The 21693-nt window shown below is 43.6% G+C and overlaps 3 protein-coding genes across 9 annotated transcripts in view; 2 read left to right on the top strand and 1 right to left on the bottom strand.

Moving 5' to 3' along the window:
* The first annotated feature begins 146 nt into the window (after positions 1 to 146).
* ankdd1b (ankyrin repeat and death domain containing 1B) lies at positions 147 to 10253 on the top strand. The gene is given in 16 exon segments (XM_061816028.1): positions 147 to 1122; positions 1702 to 1802; positions 1902 to 2000; positions 2099 to 2197; positions 2367 to 2471; positions 3433 to 3537; positions 4247 to 4345; positions 5866 to 5964; positions 6121 to 6219; positions 6308 to 6406; positions 6505 to 6603; positions 8274 to 8369; positions 8666 to 8867; positions 9954 to 10022; positions 10025 to 10084; positions 10183 to 10253. Coding segments are annotated over 16 exon segments (1662 nt in total). The 5' UTR covers positions 147 to 947; the 3' UTR covers positions 10239 to 10253.
* Positions 10254 to 10300: 47 nt separating this feature from the next.
* poc5 (POC5 centriolar protein homolog (Chlamydomonas)) lies at positions 10301 to 21576 on the bottom strand. Of its 6 annotated transcripts, none has more exons than XM_061816018.1 (16): positions 21422 to 21576; positions 20465 to 20565; positions 20201 to 20396; positions 19905 to 20086; positions 18518 to 18694; positions 18289 to 18393; positions 16886 to 17065; positions 16436 to 16622; positions 15446 to 15576; positions 13708 to 14439; positions 13391 to 13558; positions 13190 to 13292; positions 12526 to 12641; positions 12359 to 12445; positions 10887 to 11057; positions 10301 to 10805 (listed from the first exon to the last, which is right to left on the bottom strand). In XM_061816018.1, exons 2-16 carry the CDS (start codon positions 20546 to 20548, stop codon positions 10668 to 10670), a joined length of 2757 nt encoding a protein of 918 aa, XP_061672002.1. In that variant the 5' UTR covers positions 20549 to 20565; positions 21422 to 21576; the 3' UTR covers positions 10301 to 10667. The 6 variants fall into 6 exon arrangements, with proteins under 6 accessions (XP_061672002.1, XP_061672001.1, XP_061671998.1 ...); XM_061816017.1 differs by having other exon boundaries at positions 20465 to 20568; positions 21422 to 21531; XM_061816014.1 differs by lacking the exon at positions 21422 to 21576 and adding an exon at positions 21031 to 21170.
* Positions 21296 to 21693, top strand: part of sv2ca (synaptic vesicle glycoprotein 2Ca) — a 46302-nt gene continuing 45904 nt past the window's right edge. For both annotated transcript variants that reach the window (XM_061816024.1, XM_061816023.1), the window contains exon 1: positions 21296 to 21516. The gene's annotated coding sequence lies outside the window, so the exon portion shown is untranslated. The remainder of the gene's footprint in view (positions 21517 to 21693) is intronic.

The raw sequence follows: 21693 nt of genomic DNA on the forward strand, positions 1-21693 counted from the left end.
AGTTGCCAGTTTTTTTGTTGGATGGGGAATAACAATATGTGTGCATAAATGTGTAACCAGACCAGGGTTGTAGACCTTTAGCATCCAGGGGACCCCTAAGGATGTTTTGGGGGGTCTCCGTTTTATGGTCGTTAGACACTGAAGTGCTGCACATATTCATATATTTCAGTTATACCTCTGGGCTGCAGTTATTTGCCTGCAGAACAGATACAAATATTTTCTTGTAAAGCGGCGTACAAACTATTTTTAAATGAGAAAATTAAACAACACAAACCCCAGTTTAACATTCTTTAGCTTTAATTTACCGAACATGTCAAAACCCAACCACCTCTCGTGGTAAATATATGCAAAAGAATGGAAAGTTTTTATTTATGGAGTATAAAGTATAGAAGTAGTTGCAATTCACCTATATTCTGCTTTAACTGAATTATATCAAGTGGGGCATTGGGAATACAAATGTTTTTATATTGTATTTTATAGCGTTGTAAAATGCCAACAAACAACACAGGCCGTGTAAAATATTAACACACAAAAAAAAGTCACAATTGTATTTGATCCTCGAGGTGTGAGGCCCAAACACAACTAATAGCTCATGCACGACAAAAACCTCCCTTTGCAAAATGTATTTTTCACATTTTACATAAATGCATATACATTGAGAAAATAATGATCACGCAGAAAAGTTGTGGAATATTGGTCAAGTACAGTAGGACACATTAAATGTACTTTTTTACGGTGAGCTGATGGCTGAAGGGTGTGAGTTTGCAAAGCAAACATGGATCAGCCCTCCAGTATTGAGCAAGCACTCTATTTGATCTTCATTTCAGGCGTGACCCGGTTCTCCAGGTACAGTATTTGCTTTTATTACCAACGCTGAGACACGCAAAAACTAGAATTCTTCATGCTCGTCTCATTGTTTTAGGTGGGTGCGACTCAAAAACGTAACAATGGCGCAGAAAGCTTTGGCTTTGAAGGAAATGATGACAAAACGTTGTCCCAAGAGGGAGAACCTGGACCCTCGAAAATGGCTGAATCGGGACCCAATGAAAGCTTTTGAGGATTTAGTTCTGACCAAACATCCAGCAGACGAGATGGACAACAGCTTCGACAACAGAGAGATGTGTGAGTACATGAGAAATACTAAAGAAGGGATCGAAAATGGGGAGAAAATGTTTGCAAATGTTTATATTAAAGTCAAACCTAATAATTTTACACTGTATCCTTGTAGTTGACTTAGTATTTTATGTTTTGTTTTTGATTGAATGTTTTGTTCCTGCGGCACGTTGGATCAGCTGGTAGAGCGTTTGACTTACAGTTCTGAGGTCCTCGGTTCAATCCTGGACCCGCCTGTGTGGAGTTTGCATGTTCTCCCCGTGCCCGCGTGGGTTTTCTCCGGGTGGCCGCTCTGGTTTCCTACCACATTTCAAAAATATGCAACATTAATTAAACACTAAATTGCCCCAAGGTGTCATTGTGAGTGCGGCTGTTTGTCTCAATGTGCCCTGCGATTGGCTGGCGACCAGTTCAGGGTGTACCCCGCCTCCTGCCCGTTGACAGCTGGGATAGGCTCCAGCACTCCCCACAACCCTCGTGAGGATAAGCGGCAAAGAAAATGGATGGATATAAAGGTTATAGCAAGCTGAGTTGTCGTGTTCACATTCCTGTACTGCAGTTTGCGTAACTCCTGAAAATCTCGTGCAGTGCTGCAAACGGAGAAGCAGTTTTTCGAAGCAGCTAAGAGCAACGACGTAGCCGCAATGAGGACGCTCGGAAAGGGTTTAAATGCCAACGCGAAGAATGTGGTGAGTCTCTAAATCATTACACTACATGTTGGAGACTAGTGTCACGTACTTGTTGAAGCCCTGACTGCTTTGTAACTTTGTAATTGTGTTGTCATCCAGTACAATCGGACTGCCCTTCACTACGCAGTCGCCGGCAAAAACAAGGAAGCGGTCGAGCTGCTTCTCGGACGCAGAGTCCAAGTTGATCAGAGGGACAAGGTGAGGAGGAGATGTTGTGAATTAAAATTAAAAAAAAAAAAAAACCATCACTGGGCCAACAAGTCTGTTCTGTTAATTTCAATGTTTGCGTTTGGCAGTTTGGTGTGGCACCCATTCATTTGGCTGCATGGTTTGGCAGCTTAGAGATCCTGAAATTATTAGTGCGGGCCGGAGCAGAACAGAAGATTGAGAATGAGGTGACTGGAACAAGTGCTGCACGAGAACAGAAAAGCAGTGTACCACATCTGGGCCCCATCTTTTCAAAATTCATCCCGTGTTTTATTAACATTTTCACAGCGCCTGTTGTAACAAAAAAAAAAAAACACCCACACTTTTAAAAATATCCTTTTTGTTTCCCCACCGCAGGACGGACACAACATCATGCACTGTGCTGCTATCAACAATCACATGGACATCGTGGAATACATTGTCAAAGACCTGCAAATGAAAGAACTGGACAAAGATGATCAGGTATTCCGAGTCAGTAGTTTGAAGCTTTTCATTTTACATCAAGGGAAAATTCTATTCTTTTGGACAGTGGCAAAAATGTAGTTTAACGACCAGTCTAAAAGGGCAAAAACTTGCACATAAACAAAGCAACGGCAACTATATCGTAGGCAAAGACTGCATCACTCAATATTTGACCCAATCCATTGAAAAGCATAACCTCACACATTTTATTTATTATTATTACTATTTATTTTTCTTGAGCCTTTGCTAATACTGTAGCTATACACCATAGATGGGGAAAAATGATTCTCATTGGGCAGTGATGATATGTAGTGTGTGTATTACTTTTGGGGTTACACATTGACATGTATAACTGCACTGTGTCACACTCAGATATGAAATATGAATACTGTATTGCATTTCATAATATTATCAGCTGGTAAAGCGTCACAGTTCTGAGGTCCCGGGTTCAATCCCGGACCTGCCTGTGTGGAGTTTGCATGTTCTCCCCGTGCCCACATGGGTTTCCTCCCGCATCCCAAAAACACGCAACATTAATTGGACACTCTAAATTGCCCCGAAGTGTGATTGTGAGTGTGGCTTTTTGTCTCGATGTGCCCTGCGATTGGCTGGGAACCGGTTCAGGGTTTACACTGCCTCCTGCCCGTTGACAGCTGGGATGGGCTCCAGCACTCCCCGCGACCCTTGTGAGGATAAGCGGCTAAGAAAATGGATGGATGGATGAAGAAAGAAGTTCTCAGGTCCAATCTTGCCTCAGGTCATACTTCCATGTGTTGACTCCAGCTTCCTCTCACATGCTAAAAACATGCATGTAACGTTCACTTGCAACGGTTTAATAGTTTTTCCATGAAAATAAACAGTATTCAGTGTGCTATGAACCCATTTTGGCAAATGCATATTGAAATTATTTCTTGCTGTATGCAAAATGCGACTGATTGTTCTCTGAATTGTCGCTTTCCAGTCAGGCCATTGTGCATTTGCCATGGCGGCAAAGCACGGATGCATGCAAATGTTAGAGATGCTGATGGAGCCCTGTTACAACATGGCCACCATGAGGCCCAACAAGGTTTGTCGTCATTGACAACACGATACGTATACCGTAATTTCCGGCCGGTGAGCCACGACTTTTTTCACACGCTTTCAACCCTGCGGCTGAAGCGGCGATGCGGCTAATTTGTGCATCTTTTTTTCTAACGGCCGCAAGGGGGCACTCGAGCGGAAAAGGTAAGCGTGAGACCGGTGGAATATATGTGCCAAGGAAGTGACTTTTACTGTGTTTTTTCTTTTAATTGGCCCTGTAAGGGCTGCGCTAGTGTTAGCGCTGTGCTAGCGTGTTGCTGCTGTGTTACTGCCGTGTGTCTGATTTTTACCAGTATGTTTTTTTTTTTTTAACTGGCCCGGTTAGCGCCGCGCTACCGTTAGCGCCGCGCAAGCGTTAGCACTGCGCTAGCGTATTGCTGCCGCGCCTCAGTAATTTAGGTATGTTTTTTTTAACCGGCCCTGTTCGTCCTACTGTGTTGTTGCTATGTTAAGATAAGCTAAAGTATTACAACTTTGAAAACTCTTTCTGTGTACCATCTTTGTAAATATCTCGTGTTTCAATGTGGGCTTTCCTTTACAAATGTACTGGATGAGGCTTATAATCAGGTGCGCGCTGTAGGCCGGAAATTACGGTATGTATATAATGATGCTACTGTATCGCGTATGTGTCATTGCTGCGTCAGCGCTCAGAGTCAGATCCATTTTGATGCAATCCACTCCCCCCACCCCGCCAGAGAGGAGACACGCCCCTGCATTTAGCTGCCAGGAACGGCCACTTGGACGCCGTCCAACTGCTGCTGCAGAGCTTTGATACTCGGGATGAAGTTAATATGGTACGCAATCACATGAAACACCTTCTCTGTCCTATGTACTCGGTACCAGTGTGGGCTCAGTGGATAATCCATCAGAGGCGGGCGGATTAATTCAAGACAACCCAGTGAATGATTATCTGTGATGTGATTTGAATTCAAACTCTCTGCAGAATCAATCAACATGGACCACCAAGGCTTCCTGTACATGCAATCGCAGTGTCATGTTAAGAGTAAAATTCCAAAATGCTATGGGGAAATATCCTGGCTGCATTTAAAATCCCGTTATGTTAAATAGTTCTCAATAATGACTCTGGGTTAGCCTACATGAAGTTAATTCATCTAAGTTCCAGTATAAAAAGTGTACTTGAAGCCTGTGAAGTTGTTGTTTCTAAAATTTACTGATGTGATGTCACACAACAATAACACATCACAACACACTAAAAGCCTACTCACATTTATATCTACAGTATCCATATTTATTGGTTATACTAGATCAGGGGTGCCCAGACTTTTTTACCCCAAGATCTACTTTTCAAGCAGCCAGCCTCTCGCGAGCTACTAGACAATGGGGTGGGGGGAGGGAGTGATGATAATGTTTCCAAACCGTTTTAAGGTTAATTTTATGTTGCCTGCTTATATTTAAAATACAGAATTAGCCTTTTGTGCACTGTATTGTCTGTGCGTTCATCCTGGATCAGGCTGTGCCGAGGTGGAATTTTAAAATGACACACCGTCTCATCCTGCACTTTCTACTTTGGCTTCAGACCAGACCTTTCCCACTCCGGAAAGAGAAAATCTCATCCAGTTTAACCACTTTTTCTTCGATTATTCACATACTCCCGACAGTCATTGCATCTCAAAACAACAGCATTTCTATTTTAACCTTCTCCAGTAATATCGAAAGTAAACATAAGCTGCACGTCTAGCTCATCTTTGCTCTACGTTGCCCGGACTGTGTTGCTGACTAAAGCAGTGGTGGTGGACACTTTCATTATAAAATACATTGATGGGGTGCGTAAGTACTGTTATGTTTGTAATTATGAGTGTACGTCTTCAAGAACGGAGGGGGGCGGTGTAAGGTAAAATAGGAAAAAGAGAGTTTGGCGGAGCAGCGGTCGTAGCGCAAGTTCCGTGTGCTGCCTAAAAAAGAAAACAGTGGCTTTTTCTTTTCATTTTTTACAGTTTGTACGTGAAATGTGCCATTGGATGTAACAACCAGTCGTCCCTCACTAATTGAATCACATTGCAAAATGCCACAAACCTACATTTTCAATTAGGATTGGATTATTTTTGAATATCTGCGAGACTGCATCAGCTTTGCACAATTGCACACAGTTTAGAGGGAACATTGGCTGATGTCTTTTATTTCTTTTTGGCATGCCGTCCCGCGATCGACGCATTGAGCACCCCTGCACTAGATAATAACATTGATCAGATTAAATGGAGATAGTAAACAGCTATTATATTTGTTCTAAGCAGGGCAAGGCAAATCTCATCCGGTCGCACTCCATTATGTCATTGAGGAGCTCCTTGCGTTTCAGGACGGTGAGACTGCTCTGTTCCAGGCTGCCGAGAACGCTCAAGAACAGTGCGTCCTGGCTTTGCTGAAAGCCGGCTGCGACCCCAACATCCGAACGACGGTACCGCCACCCGCTCAAAACACTCCAGTCACCGCCCCTGCGACGCTAAGTGGCATGCTTTTAAATCCGCCGGCTTATGGAAAGGTTAACCCTTTGCGCTGTGTCTCTGTTTATATGCTCACTAAAATTATTCAAATTAAAAATCCTCTCATGCAGAGCAAATGCAGCGCCCTTCACCCAGCTTCGGAGAGAGGAGACACGTCTCTTGTCAGTCTCCTTTTGGAACATAAAGCTTATACAGATTTTGAGAATGAGGTACGTGCACAGACGCCTTCAAGTGAATATGATTATCACTTTTTAATGACATTTCTAGTAACCGGACGGTTCCTCCTTGCTCACAAAGGACTTGGAGGTTCCTCTCCACCTGGCCGTGAAAAACAGCCGCATACCTGTCATGCATTTTCTAATGGAGGCAGGATGCAATTTGAACGTCCCTAATAAGGTAAAATCGATACGAGGGTTTGACAAATGATATTTATAAAAAGATTTTAAAAAACGGAATAATTAAAAGAACTTGTTTTGTGGATTGCATGGTGTTAGCGGTCTCAGACTGTCATGCATCTTGCTGCTGAGCTGGCAAGAGTCGACGTGGTGGAAATGCTGCTGAAAGCCGAGGTTGACCTGACACTCGAGGACACGGTAAGAGATCACGCAAATGTCATGAAGATAGATTAAAAAATGTGCATATTTAGGACATGCACTACTTTGAAGGGAAATTCCGGTGGTTTGGATTAACAATGTATCCAATAGGTCATGTCATATGTACTGTACCTTCATAACGTGATGTTAATCCTCTCTCATTTAAAATTGTTTTTTTAAGAAGATTTTTATCGGCAATTCCGAATTTTCCATTTTGACGGGTCACATGACCTACGTGCGCGGATGTGACGTAATGGGCTAACAAAGGCTCGCCTACGTTGGGAAACAATCGTGGTCAGCGCTGATTTCTCGGATTTATCCTCATCTGATGAAAAAATAGCAGTATCAGTTGATCGGGAAGACCGAGGAATACGTCCATACAGATTTGAACCTGTGGCTGTAAATAATGTTGGAATATTCGGATGGGTCTTCAGATGGGAACGACGCGAAGTCTGACGAGCGAGCTCACGTAGGTCATGTGACTCGCCAAAATGTCAAAATAGGGTACACGTGACATGACCTATTGGATACATTGTTAATCCAAACCACCGAAATTTCCGTTGAAAGCAGCTTTCCCAAATGATAACGCCTTCCTTTATCCCGCAAATGGGTTGTAATGTTAATGACCTCCGTTAGTACTGTCGATGTTAATCTCGCATGCCGAGCTAACTTCTTCTCTGTTTTGACATCAGTTGCTAATCAAAACAGGAGCACCTATCAGAGAACAGTCTCTGATGTGGATCACAGCACCATACCGGCACCGTCTGTTATCGACGGTGGTAAATCCCGCAATATATAAAGATGGTGATTCCCAAGACAAGTCCTTTTTATTTACTTCTAAACTAAATCGAAATGCATTAAACTTCTATTTACCGTTATTATTTACTGATGAAAGGCAACACTAAAAAATAGAGAAGTAAATGATAAATAAAGCCCAATAGAGTATCCTGAATAGCAGCTGAGTAAAAAAAACATCCCTGGCAGCCACGGAGAAAATATGGTACGTCATAAAATCGGGAAGCTTATAGCAGCAAAGGAGGAGCCAACTGAAAAATTCCCATTTTGCTCTTTTGGCGGACAGGTGTCAAACACAACGCCCAGGGGCCAGATCTGGCCCCCCGCATGATTTTATGTGGCCCGCGGAGGCAAATCACGTGAATCAACTTTCCATGATTTTTGTTCAAATCTGTACCAAAATTTCATATTGTCATATCAAATGATAACATTGAGATATCACAAGCATTTTTGTGTTGCCAAACAACAATAGTTAAAAAAAAAACCATTACCCTTGATTTTTGATTCCAAAACTGGTTCATAAATTTTGTGTGTAAATATGATGAGGCGGTTAAAGATTTTTATCATCACGGCCCTCAGGGAAATTAGTTTGACACCCCTGTCGGAGCAGTTTCCCAAACGTTGAGCCAAGGCACACATTTCACATTAGATAAATGTCACTGCGTACTGTCGAAGAAAATGTATGCAAACTAAAATAAATGTTGATCTTGTCTCAGTTTAAATCTAAGCCCGGTTAGTTGAACACAAAGCTGATAAACTCTCAAAATAGCTTTAAATTTTTCATTGATTGATTTTCATTATTAGTGAAAACCCTCCCCCGTTTTGTTTTTATTCATTTTTTGAACACAAATAATTTGCCGTACTTGTCGGAGCAGCAGGGAAAGACGGCGCTCGGAGTGGCGGCCAGGGCGGACGAGGTGGTCATCGTGGACATGATCATCAAGGCGGAAAGATACAACACGTGGAAAAAGGTGGGACACTATTTCAATATATGGGGACCATATTTTCCTTTTTTTTTTTTTTCTCTTAGTCAGACACATCCATCAAAAGCCATTTAATTTTGATAATTACATTGCAGGCGGAAAGACAATTTATGATTCATTTAATGGACATTTCATCATTGATTTTCAGTCTGCTCGAATGTGACATTTATATTGCAAACGTTGAGCAGTGATGAAGCTTTTTCCATGTCATCCACCGCCGGTGATATTTATCAACCCACTGACAGGATTTAATACCCCCACCCCCCACCCCACCCCCCAACCAGGCCAACCCGCAGTGTAATGAGAGCGTTCACAGCGAGTATCCGCTAACATTCAAACTGGACCACCGCAACGAGACCAAGCAGCTCCGCTCCGTTACCTGGCGCCTGGCCTACGAGCTCCTGAAGCCGAGAGACTGGAAGAGTCTGGCGGAACACTGGAGGTTCACTCCGCGGCAAGTGTGCGCCATCGAGAGGCAGTGGACGGGTACCGTTGATTTCCATCTGTCCCATTCCGTTATATGATAAAATACAGCGGAACCGCTAACGTCCTTGAGGTCATACAGTCACGCTAAAATTTGGCGTTTGAGAAGCTGTTATGGGTCAAACTACACAAGACAATGTACCCCACTAGAGCCAAGGCTCACAAATTAAAACAACTATACAGTACGCCAGATGTTTAGATTGTCGTAACTAAGTTATGGTTCATTTTAGCTATCGTCACTGTACATAACGTTTATCGTTGGAGTTGATAATTGAGTTTATTTTTAAAATTGTACGCTAAGAACGTTATCTTATGAGTGTAGAATTAACCCATACATGGGCAGGGTGGCATTTATTTGCCTTATTGAGATAAAAGTCTCCTCACAGGCCACAATCAACGAAATAACACTTTTTAACAAATCGGTTTTCGAATGAAGATTTCGAGCGAAAATCGGTACTCGAACGCACCTGTATTGTGCGCGGCCTGACCAGCTGACCCAGACGTGCTTTGTTGTGAATTCCCACGTCGCCGAAAAAACCCGGAAATAACATAAGGCGCAACCAGTTGATCCACCCATGACGCGTTTTGTCGTTGTCAATTCGAATGCGCCCCCCCCCCCTCCCCGAAAAAGTCATAATGCCAGCACGCTTTTGTTATTGTGTATAACGTAGCCTCTGTACACAGACGTGTCCTGGAAGAAAAAACATTCGTTTTAAGCAAAAAAATAAAGATTTCTTAAATTATTTTACTATATAAAGTATTTATACTTGCATTTCTACTATGCAGTTTGTTATCAGGAAAAGCTAAAAAAAAAAAAAAAATGCTTTAAAAAGCATAATTTTTTTAGGCTCCGAATGCATTAATTCCTTTCCCATTCATTGTAATGGGAAACATCGATTCGGTTTTCGAACAAATCACTTGTGGTCAAGAATCGAGGCATCACTGCACTTCTATTTTTGGAGGGAGGACATTAAAATTTGACCAGTGTACTCCTGGAAAACATTGTTTGATAGATTGTAAAACTAGTAAAATATACTTTATGTGCCTTTCCATTTGATCTTGGGTTGTGTTGTGAATATTTGTTGACAGGGCAGCAGAGCTACAAGGAACATGGCAACAGGATGCTACTCATCTGGCTCCACGGAGAAGAGCTGGCCCGGAAAATCCTTCGATAGAACTCTACCAAGCCCTTGTCCAAACAGGACATAGCAGAGTTGCAGGTACTATATTTGATGAAAAAAATATTTGGAATATTTATGTCAATTTCGAGTGTTGTCGTTTTTTTGTTTTTTTTTTCTCCCCCTTCCTCATTTTACAGATAAGATTCGGACGGAATCAGGGGGTGTCAGCAGTAGGAGCTGCAGAGTTTCATGATACAAGTTGCGTTACATTGCTTTTATGCTTAAATCATTTTCGGGACACACTTCTATAAAAAAGACAGCTCCAAAATAATTTATTTTGTAAAAAGAAAGCACCAGATCAAAATAAAGCACCCAATCATTTACAAATAAGGAGGGCTTTGGTTCTGTGAAGTAACATTAAAATTACAGTTTTTTATTTGTGCGCTTTTTCCTGAATAATCGGTCAACTTGAATTAAAAAAATAAAATAAAAACCGAGCTGATAATTTACGTGCGGATCGGACGGCAAATGTCAGTGAGTTCATTTCTGGGGAATAATTGCTCAAGTTCCCTTTGCCTCTCGCAAAAGGAAGGAAAACTCGTACATGATTTTAAGATACATATTAAAAGTTGTTGCATAGTAAGTAAGTAAATCCTGCATGGTGACAAAGCTAGTTATGTAATTAATCCACGACTTTGATTGAGGGTACGTTACAAGTGTTGGTGTTTGTCCTTGAGGAGGTCTTCACAACTGTAGGAGTGCGGGGGCCCAGTTGGGCGGGGCGCGCACACCTGGCGGTAGAAAGCTGACCAATGGCATGCTTGGAGAAAAGAAAGGGGAGGAGAACACATTAGACGCTAACGCGTATGGAGAAACATATCATATCGCCAATTTTCCATACCTGTGTAATGGGTTGGTGGCGCTCGATGACAATGGAGGCCATGGGGGGCGCCACACCCAGGACCTGAAGGTTGCCGCGAACGCTCTTACCCACAAACGGTTGCGCTGTGATGCGAGCCGTGATAGTTTTGGTCGCTTTCTGTTGGCCGGCTGTGACCGTACGGGCAGAGGCCTGCGGAGAAAATATGAAATTACCAGGCGCGTTGCGAAGACAGTGGACAATTCAAGTACGCGTAGTAAAACTATTACAGTAAAGCAAAACTAATCGTTTTTTTTTTTCTTTTGTTTTCAAACGAAAACGCCGCAGAAAAAACACGGAAATAACATATCGTGCGTGGCCAGACCAGCTGACCCACGACGCGCTTTGTTGTGCATTCCCACGTAGCTGAAAAAACTTGGAAATAAGAATTTGCACAGTGCAAGCAGTTGACCCACCCACGACGCATTTTTTTAATCGTCAATTCGAACGCCTGCCTGAAAAAAAACAAAAACATAAATGACACAACACGCGCGGCGCAATCAGCGCACTTTGGTTTTCCTGTATAACGCAGCCTCTGTAGACAGACGTGTCCCGGCAGTGACTGTTGTTTGTCCCAAGTGCTGACACCAAAGCCGTCTGTGCCAAGTGGAACAAAATCCATAATTTCGTCAAACATCATCACCCTAATAAATCTGAACGTAGCGGAGCACTCCAAAATTTTAATGACGTCGTGATGAGCCACTTCAGAAATGTTCTTAATAGATGGCAGAAACAAATTAAGATTATTTTTTTTGTTAAAAGGGGGCGAGTCACCACCCCCAAAGGCATTTCTGCATTTTTCTTTTGTTTGTTAATTCGAGTTACGAATGTTTTTGTAAAAAAAAAAAAAAAAGAAAAAAAGCTTTTTTTCCCCCTCTTATTATTGTTTGTTTAAAGTTATTCTGCACTTTTGTTAGTAAAAAAAAAAGTTTACAAGGCACAGCCGCATGTACTCTACTATTAAAAGATAAATTTCAAGCAAAAAGTAAATAATTTCTTCAATTATTTTATTATATAAAGTATTTAAACTATACGTGTATTTCTACTATGCAGTTTATTATCAGGAAAAGCTAAAAAAAAATGCTTTAAAAAGCCTCCTTTTTTAGGCTTGGAACGCATTATTTCTTTTCCCATTCATTGTAATGGGAAACATTGATTTGGTTTTCGAACAGTTCACTTTTCGAGCCGTTTTCTGGAACGGATTGTGGTCGGGAACCGAGGCATCACTGTATTACAGCCAAAGTAAGTTTTTCAGTAGACCTTTTTTATAAAAGGAAAAATGGTGCCAGCGGTGGTAGAACGCAGAGTAATTAACCTTGCGTAACATCTGTTTGACTGACAAACAGAAAGACATTAAAACTATGACGATAGAGAAGATTAAATTCATCATTCAAACCACCCACAAGCGCATAAGAGGTTTTAAGGTCTAGAGGTTCAAAAATAATGGAGCACACCTGCTTATGGAAACTGCTCCACTGTGCGAACGAGCTGTGAGGTGCTGAAGTGGACGGGACGACTTGGTTGGTGTACCAAACGCCCATCTTGAGAAAAGGAACGCAAGGAGATTGTTTGAGATGAACAGGACAGATTCGACGACGACGACGCCGCGTTCCCGCCGTACCCTGCCGTCGTCTTCGTGGCGGGTGGGAGATTCCGGGTGGTCAAAGTGAACCGGGCTAGCGACCGGGCACGGAGCCCATGTTGACGGGCCGGGCTCGTCCCACGGTGGGGGCGGGTCTTGAGAGAGTAAAAGGAGTCAAATAGTCACTGAATCATTTACGCTGAACGGGTGCAAACTTTCATTTCCCTTTCGCGAAATATGTATCAAGAAATGAAAACCAGAATTTCCATATTGTCCACTTAAATGAATGTCTCATCTCTAACAGACACCTCTATTTCCTCCGATGATTTCATGACGTCCGATTACATCATACATTCTAAGATATTATTGCAAACATATTTTAAGTGAGGACAATATTTGGGAGGAACCGTTTTAAAATATTAATAATAGACATTAGTCGACCAGCATTTGCACCCAATAAGCTATTCCTAATAAACCCCTCATATTTTCTGCAGACTCAATATACCATAATCAAGAGCAGTTCTGGTGTTAATAATTCTGCAGGCAGCAAAAAAAAACCTAAAAAATTAGACCACATCATATAATGCAAGAGGGCCTGTTTTTCAGTTATAAACTCGAATATTGGGCGGTTGTTCAGTCTTCAATATGACATTGAGAGCACGTGTCAAAAGTCTAAAACTAATTTGGTAAGAGTGTACATTACAGTTGCTGGCGTGCGCTCTGGACAAAGTCCAACCTCCGGCGGTGCGGGAAGCCTGTTGGGAGGAACGAGGAAATTTCGAGGCGGTAGCCTGACCGAGAGTTTGCTGAGACAAAAGAAAGACGACATGATTAGATAATCACACACATTGCAGCAGACTAAGATACTCTAACTTGTATCCTTTACGTTGTAACCTTTCCTTACCTGTGTCATGGGATGATGGTAGTCGACAGCAGTGGAGCTCATCGGTGGGGCCACACTCATGGCCTCTAAATTGCTGCGTACACTCTTCGGAACATGTTGAGTGGCGCTGTGAGCGGTTGAACTTTTTGTACTTTTTTGTTGGCTGGCTGTCACCACACCCCCAGTGGCCTGTGGAAACAATTCAGCAGTTAGACAAGATTCAACTGTGCCAGGCTGAAAATAATTTATTATTACATTGTTACTATGTTGTTATGACTACATTGTTACCATGTTTTCACAAAAGTGACTTGGAAAAACTCTGAATCTCTTTTACTCACCTGTTTGTGGAAGCCAGGTCGCGCCTCGTGTGAGAATAAACTGTGTGCCGCTGAAGCCTGCCCAACTGCTGCAACTTGCCCTGCTTTAGTGTGCCCACCAGTTGCAGTGTGCCCGCTGACTACAACGTGCCAGCCGGCTGCACCGTGCCCGTTGGCTGCAGCGTCCACGTGCTGACCGGCCGCAGCGTGCCGAGGAGCTGCAGGGCGCTCGCTGGGCGCGGCATGAGCGTGGCGGCCAGCTGCGGCGTGCCCGCCGGCTGTCGGGTCAGCGTGCCGACCGGCTGCATGGTGCCCGCCGGGTGTCGGGTCAGCGTGCCGACCGCCTGCATGGTGCCCGCCGGGTGTCGGGTCAGCGTGCCGACCGCCTGCATGGTGCCCGCCGGGTGTCGGGTCAGCGTGCCGACCGGCTCCATGGTGCCCGCCGGGTGTCGGGTCAGCGTGCCGACCGGCTCCATGGTGCCCGCCGGCTGCATGGTGCCCGCCGGCTGCGGTGTCAGCGTGCCGACCGGCTCCATGGTGCCCGCCAGCAGCGGCGTGCCCGCCGGCTGCGGTGTCAGCGTGCCGACCAGCAACGGTGTGCCCACTTGCAGCGGCGTGCTCGCCGGCCGCGTCGTGCCCGACGTCTCCGTCGTGCCGGGCGGCTGCGGCGTGCCTGGCTGCAGTGTGCCCGGCTGCAGTGGGTGCAGTTGAAGAAGGAGGGAATTCAGTGTGCCTTGGTGCAACAAACCCCATCTGAGGAAAGGAAATGCAGGTAGAAGAAGGTCGGCGTGGAATTATACACACGGTAATCAGAAAAAAAAAATTCATTTGAACACACTTAAATTTATTATTTATTATTTTCCAGTCCAGTAAATAAAAGCGTCTTATTAAACTTATTAAAATCCTTCTTTTCAGCTATACACTGGTGCCTTGGTTCTCAAACACAATCCGTTCCAGAAGGCTTGTTGAAAACCCAAAACGTTCGATAACCAAAGCACGTTTTCCCATTACAATTAATGGAAAATTAAATAATGCGTTCCAAGCCTAAAAAATAGTGGGTTTTTTTTTATCTTTTTTTTTAGCCTCTCCTAGTAATAAACTGAGTAATAGAAATACATGTATAGTTTATAATTAAAACATTTAAGAAATATATTTATTTTTTTGTTTAAGCCTAGTAGAGTATGCTAGGCTGGGAGTACATTGCCGTATCTGTAGCGACTCGGCCCGCATCCTTGTAAACCTTTTTTTTTTATTAACAAAAGTGCAGAATAACTTTAAACAAGCAATAATGAGAGGGGAAAAAAACAAATTGTTTTTTATTTGCACAGAAAGTTCGTAATGTAAAAAAAATTAACTTGCAACTAGAGGTAGGGTTAATGGAACAAAAGAAAAAATGTCTTCGGTGGGGTGACTCGCCCCTTTTTCACAAAGAACGAATCTAATGTAGACGGTTTTCTGACGTCTTTTAAGCACTTTTCTGAAGTGGCTCATAACACAATTAAAATTTTGCAGTGCTCTGCAACATTCAGCTTTATTTAGCTGTAAACTCTAAATTTTCGTTCAAAAACCGATTTGTACGAAAACCGAGGTACCACTTTATTTCGACAGCACAGACCATAATACAGATACTAGAGTTTTAAAAACCACATTCCATTCATTCATTATTCAGTGACTGTAAAACGGAACCAAAATCGTGGTTGCATTCATTTTGCGTTGCAGTATCTTCGGACCGATTGAAATGACTCCGCCGTTTCCTTACCCCGTTGCCGTCTTCGTGGAAAGTAGGAGGAGAGATCGGGCGATCGAACTGGGACGGGCTCCGGGAGGGACGCGGTTGGACTTCGGCCAGCGCATCGGCGTCAGCGTCGTCATCAGGAGGTGAATTAGGGTCTGTCGTAAGCGAAGTCGTCATTTAATATACGATATTGATTGTCAGCAAAAATGACATTGAAAATAATGAAAGCAAATGGCGGCAGGGTGGATCAGTTGGAAAGCGATGACCTCACAATTCTGACGTCCCGGGTTCAATCCCGGGACCCACCTATGTGGAGTTTGCCTGTTCTCTCCGGGCACTCGGGTTTCCTCCCACATCCCAAAAACATGCAACATTCATTGGACCCTCTAAATTGCCCCAAGGTGTGATTGTGAGTGTGGTTGTTTGTCTCTATGTGCCCTGCGATTGGCTGCTGACCAGTTCAGGGTGTACCCCGCCTCCTGCCCGTTGACAGCTGGGATAGGCTCCAGCAGTCCCCGGGACCCTCGCACTCCCCGTGATCCCCGTGAGGATAAGCGGCTAAGAAAATGGATGGATGAAAGCATAACCAGAATTGCATCCTGCAGGTCATCTGGATTTTCTACTTCATTGCATTGTCCACGGTAGCACGGTGAATCAGACGGTAAATCGTCGGCCTCGCAGTTCTGAGGTCCCGGGTTCGATCCCGGAGTTTGCATGGTCTTCCCGTGCCTGCGTGGATTTCCTCCAGGCACTCCGGCTTCCTCCCACATTCATTGGACACTCTAAATTGCCCCTAGGTCTGATTATGAGGGCGACTGTTTGCCTCCATGTGCCCGGCGATTGGCTGGCGACCAGTTCAGGGTGTGCCCCGCCTCCTGCCCGTTGACAGCTGGGATAGGCTCCAGCACTCCCTGCCACCCTCATGAGGCTAAGCGGCAAAGAAAATGGATGGATGCACTGTGCGTCACGGGTCTTCTACGCACACAAATCTAAATAAAGGCTTTTGAGTCCTACCGAAGTCCTGGAGGTCTTCGGCTGCGTCCTCCCCGGTTTGAAACAAGTGGAGAGTCTCCATGTTGAGGGCGCACACGCCCCTCATCAAAGCTTTCCTCATACACACTTCCCGGCGTTCCTGCTCCAGTTGCAGTCTCTCGATCTCGGCCTGCGCCTTCTCCAGCTCCTCGGTGTGTTCCGCCGTCATCTAAAACAACAAAGCGTACAGAGACGCGATTGCGAAGTTGCGCATTATGTTTTCTGTGGAGAAGGACGTTACAAACGCATCCTTGGCATGCCGATCATCAGGTACAGGAGCAGTACATGAGAAATGTTGTTTTTTTTTTGTTTTTTTTTTTTTTTGTGCAGTTTTGCTTTTGCCCAACAGTATTTAAGTGCAGCAAATCCGAGCACTCAGGAGAACTTCTAAAATGGTCAAAATGGGACACGCTGTCGAGCGGCCGTACCCACCGTCTGGATCCGAGCCTCGTAGTTTTCCGACAGCCGGGTGCACACCTCCTCGGCCCTTGTGCGGCACGCCTGCTCCATCCTGACCTTCCACTCCCGCTTGGTGATTGAGTGCCACGCTAACCACACCTTCTTCTTCAGATGCCGATTGTAGTGCTGCTGCGCTATCTGGGACGCGTGAGCCTGAAAACCGAATTGCAAGACCGCAAGAACAAATTATTCCAAACATGAGCTTGTTGTCACTGAAATAATAACCATGGAGAGCGTGGCAAACGGTTTTACTCTGCATCAAAACCAGCACTCCATTTTCTTAGCCTCTTATCCTCACGAGGGTCGCGGGGAGTGCCGGAGCCTATCCCAGCTGTCAACGGGCAGGAGGCGGGGCACGCCCTGAACTGGTCGCCAGCCAATCGCAGGGCACATAGAGACAAACAGTCGCGCTCACAATCACACCTATGGGCAATTTAAGAGTGTCCAATGAATGTTGCATGTTTTTGGGATGTGGGAGGAAACCCGAGTGCCCGGAGGAAACACACGCAGGCACGGGGAGGACATGCAAACTCCTCACAGGAGCGTCCGGGATCGGACCCGGGACCTCAGGACGGTGAGGCCAACGCTTTCCAGCATCTCTTCGGACCAAGAACGGATATTTCTAAAGGTACCATAACAACATAAACCACACAATGTATGAGAAATACATACAACAACATAATAGTGAATATTTACTATGCATACTGAAATGATCTCAGTCCGTTTATAATTATTACATGGTGATAGATACTCTTGAAATGATTTTTTTTTTCTCTAAAAAGTGTGCGCAACATGCATTCTACTAATTTGGAGATGTATTTTTATGGGGGGGGGGGGACTCAACGCAACTATTTCCCGAGCAAAACGGTTAAGATGCTGCGTTGGAAATAATCCTGTTGATGATAAATATTTTTTCCTTCAAAATTGTCCTTTAATAATTTAAAAATTGCAAGAAATTTATGATCATTGTGAATATTTTTCATTTATATTTGAAGACAACATCTTCGTCACTTTCTCATCGCATTTCCAGACAGAAGAAGCCGTTTTGGGCTTGGCTGTACAATGAAGATCATTTGATTCCCGTTTTGTTATGATTTTCTCCAAATGTATTCATGACTTTCATTACCGTAACTTCAGAAAATAGTCAAATATGGATTATCCGGACTTGTTTGTTCTTTCAAAATCTGAAAATATTCCAAACACTCAGAAAATAGTCAAATATGGATTAGCCGGACTTGTTTGGTCTTTCAAAATCTGAAAATATTCCAAACAAAACTGATCTCAACACACGAAAAGAAAAAAAAAAAGACACGTCCCAGTTGGTGGAAACAACTAGAAAACTAAATATGATGATGACGAAAAATGAATCATTTTACCTCTTCTTTGGCCTCGATGTACTGAAGTCTCCATTGGGTGAACGCTCTCATCTTTTCAAGCTTCTGTTTATGTCTGTCCAACACCACACTCAGATTTTTAACCATCTGAAGGAGAGAACCAAACTTGTTGTTCTTCACGTTTATTACAGCCGAATAAAGAAAAGGGTGCAAAAACAAGGCAGACTATAATAAATCCGAATGAGATAATCCACAAGGTTATTATGGTCACCTGATCCTTTCTCTTGTTGGAAACCTCGTAAGTGTGCAGCAACTCCTTGAGGCTGTCGAGCTCCGACTTCAGGGCCTCCTTCTGGGCGGAATGAGCCTCCCTCTCCTTCTGCAACTCTCGCCTGTGTTGCTCGATGAAGGCCACCCTCCACTTCCTCAGCTCCCTCAGCACGTTGGTCTAGTTGATATATTGAGAGGAGGAGGACCTGAGCTTATATCTTTTATGAAAAAAAATCAATAAATAAATGATAGAAACAAATCCACTCGAGCCTCTTTGGCAATCTTCCAGTGAACTAGGCATTCGTCAAGACTCGCTTGGTAGATTCATTTGGATGAGCCAATCACTAGGGGATCTTGGGATGCGGATGAAAATATTAATTTGTCTGTAGATTCCCAGTTGCCCAGCTCATGCGAATCTGCGCTACATTTTGGCCATTTTGAGTGGGTACAGTTGAAGAGGATTCACAGTTCTAACCATGGAAATATCCAAAGTTAAATGCCCCCCCTTGGTTGGACAATTTGGAGTAAGATTATCTGTGTTAGGCGGCAACGGTGGATCAGCTGGTAAAGCAACGGCCTCACAGTTCTGAGGACCCGGGTTTGATCCTGGCCCCACCTGTGCGCAGTTTGCACGTTCTCCCCGTCGCTGCGTGGGTATTCTCTGGGCGCTCCGGTTTCCTCCCACGTCCCAAAAACATGCAACACTCATAAGTGTGATTATGAGTGCGACAGTTTGTCTCTATGCGCCCTGCGATTGGCTGGTGACCAGTTCAGGGTGTGCCCCGCCTCCTGCCCGTTGAGACCTGGGATAGGCTCCAGCGCTCCCCGTGACCCTTGTGAGGATAAGCGGCTAAGAAAATGGATGGATGGATGGATATTTCCATATTTTTTTTTTAATTATCCAAGCAATTATTTACGTAAATGTTTATAACTTATATACATTTATATTTTCCTCTATTTTTACCAAAGTACTAATGTCCAAGGTGTTCATATTGTTTCAGTGGTTTGGAGTAATATTACAATAAAAATAAAAGTTTTGATGATTTTTTTTTTTTTTATGTAACCATTTGTTACTTGGTGTAAGTTTGAAAACAACTGCAGGAGATAATTACTCTTTCTTGTACAATTATCAAAGCTTTATGATAGCAAACTTTTAAGTATGGAACAAGTTCTCAAAAAAAAAAAGCTTTGAAAAAGAACAGCTTGCATTTGACTGTGAAGGCTTTACTCTAGCGTCGAAAATTGCTTGTGTGAAAAATTATCTGACATATTCCATTAATGCGCAACGACAGTGCAATTCCATTATTAGAACATCATTATTGAGCCCCATTTTGTGACGTTAGGAAGAAGTGAAGGAAGAAAGGAGAACACCGGACCACAAAACTGACCTTCAATTTTTGGGTCCAGTTGTCCAGAATGTTTTCCATCTTGCTAATGTTTTCCTCCGAGAGGAAAAGCTCCACTTCAGTGTACTCGGTGAAGCCGTGGGTGTTCGGCCGTCCCGTATCAGATGCATCGTGTAACCTGTCTGCGCTCCCCAGACCCTTGCGAGTGGCGTGCGCGCTCTTCTCTAGCAGCCAAAGCCGACAAAAAGAACACAGTCAGGTGAAGACGTTCCTTCAAAATAAGGACAATTATGAAGTAACTCTTGGATGTAGCAGCTCTGGTTTTTCAAGAAAATTACCATGCGAGATTCTTAAACGTGAGAGTTCAGCAGTCAGCGGTGACGCTCCAACAGTGGCGGGGTCTATTGAATTTCTCCGTGAACTGTGATCCTCCGAGGACAAATGTGAAGCCCCCCTCCCCGCCTGGCGAACGCCTGAGACGGCATCGAGTCTTGGCGACGCCACGGCGCTTTGGAGGAGCTCCTCGTAGTCATCCTTGTTCGGAAGAGACGGGGGAGTTGATTTCCTGTCCAATGTGACATATTCTTAAATGCAGTTTTCACCTGAAATTCTGAGGAGGGAGAGTTGCTCCGATATGTCGAGTCCTTGGGCAACACCGGGACACTGGCCTCCTCATCTGAAGACATCTAAACGGGAATCTGAGCTGCTGGAGGAAGAGGATAACTAGCTGAGTCATACTGTTCAGCCTGTCATAACCAAAAAAAAAAAAAAAAAATCTGCTTTATATAGTGGAAAAACTAACTTTTAAAAAACATTATATATAATTTTTACAACTAAAATGATAAGGTACGTTGTTGTAATCTTTATGATTTAAAGGCTACGATACTATATTTCCTATGACATTAGTTAAAAAATTAAAATAATAATTAAAAAAAAAACAGATTTTAACATACATCCATACAAAGCAGTAGGAGGAAACCTCCAACGAGTTCCGGTCAAAATAGCTATGATGTATCCAACTAATAAGAAAAAAGGACAGATATAATATAGGATGAATGAAGCAAAAAACATTGTAATGAACGCTGATTAGTTTTGGTGCGAATGTCACAAATATGACAAGTTTCTTGTTCCTCGGGCTCTAGTTTTAAGTTTTGAAAACGCAACGTACCTGATCGGGCAGAAAATATAAAGCAACCGGGCTTTAAATATGATCCATTACTGTATTAGTCATAATGCAACAGAGAATATTTCGTAGCTTGATCTCCCCCTATTATCCCGTCGGTTGGTATTGCTAATCGTTTGAAATCGAGCCACTCCTCAATAACACAGTACGTGATTGGATACCCTCCGAGGAAAGCTAAATACGCCTCACTCTGATTGGTTGTGTTGTTTCTTGGATACGATAAGCGGAAGAACGCTGGCAGAGCTCAAATATGAATCTTCCTAAAGTCTCATATTGTGTTCCTGGCTGCTGTATAATATAATATAGTACAGGAGCAGTAGTAATACTACTAGTAGTACTTTTTGTTGTCCCCGCAAACAGAAATTTAAGTACATACCGTATTTGAATTTAGAAAGGATGTGACTTCGAATTTTGTGTTCCATAGCGAGCCATTTTTAACTCGCCACTGTTTTAACAAATATCGTCACTCGGGTAAGAAAAGTACTCAAGTAAAACTGGTAAAAACTTGAGGAATAATGTTTCCTAAAAATGGACATTTGGGCTGGCCAGTAGCCACCATGTTGCTGGCACGCAATGCATTGTGGGCAGCGGGGCAGGTTGAACGTCAAACTCGGAGAGATGCAAAAGCGAATGGAAACGTGATGCGAT

This window comes from Syngnathoides biaculeatus, chromosome 4 (genome assembly GCF_019802595.1).
Source record: "Syngnathoides biaculeatus isolate LvHL_M chromosome 4, ASM1980259v1, whole genome shotgun sequence".
NCBI lineage: Eukaryota > Metazoa > Chordata > Actinopteri > Syngnathiformes > Syngnathidae > Syngnathoides > Syngnathoides biaculeatus.

What these genes read in the sequence shown, in the direction of transcription:
- poc5 (XM_061816018.1), bottom strand. Translation starts at nt 20,548, where the DNA reads ATGTCTTCAGATGAGGAGGCCAGTGTCCCGGTGTTGCCCAAGGACTCG. An exon ending in GCCACGAAGACGACGGCAGG is followed by an intron (nt 12,446 to 12,525) that starts GTACGGCGGGAA and finishes CCTTTTCTCAAG; the next exon opens with ATGGGCGTTTGGTACACCAA. An exon ending in GGAGCAGTTTCCATAAGCAG is followed by an intron (nt 11,058 to 12,358) that starts GTGTGCTCCATT and finishes TTTTCTCCGCAG; the next exon opens with GCCTCTGCCCGTACGGTCAC.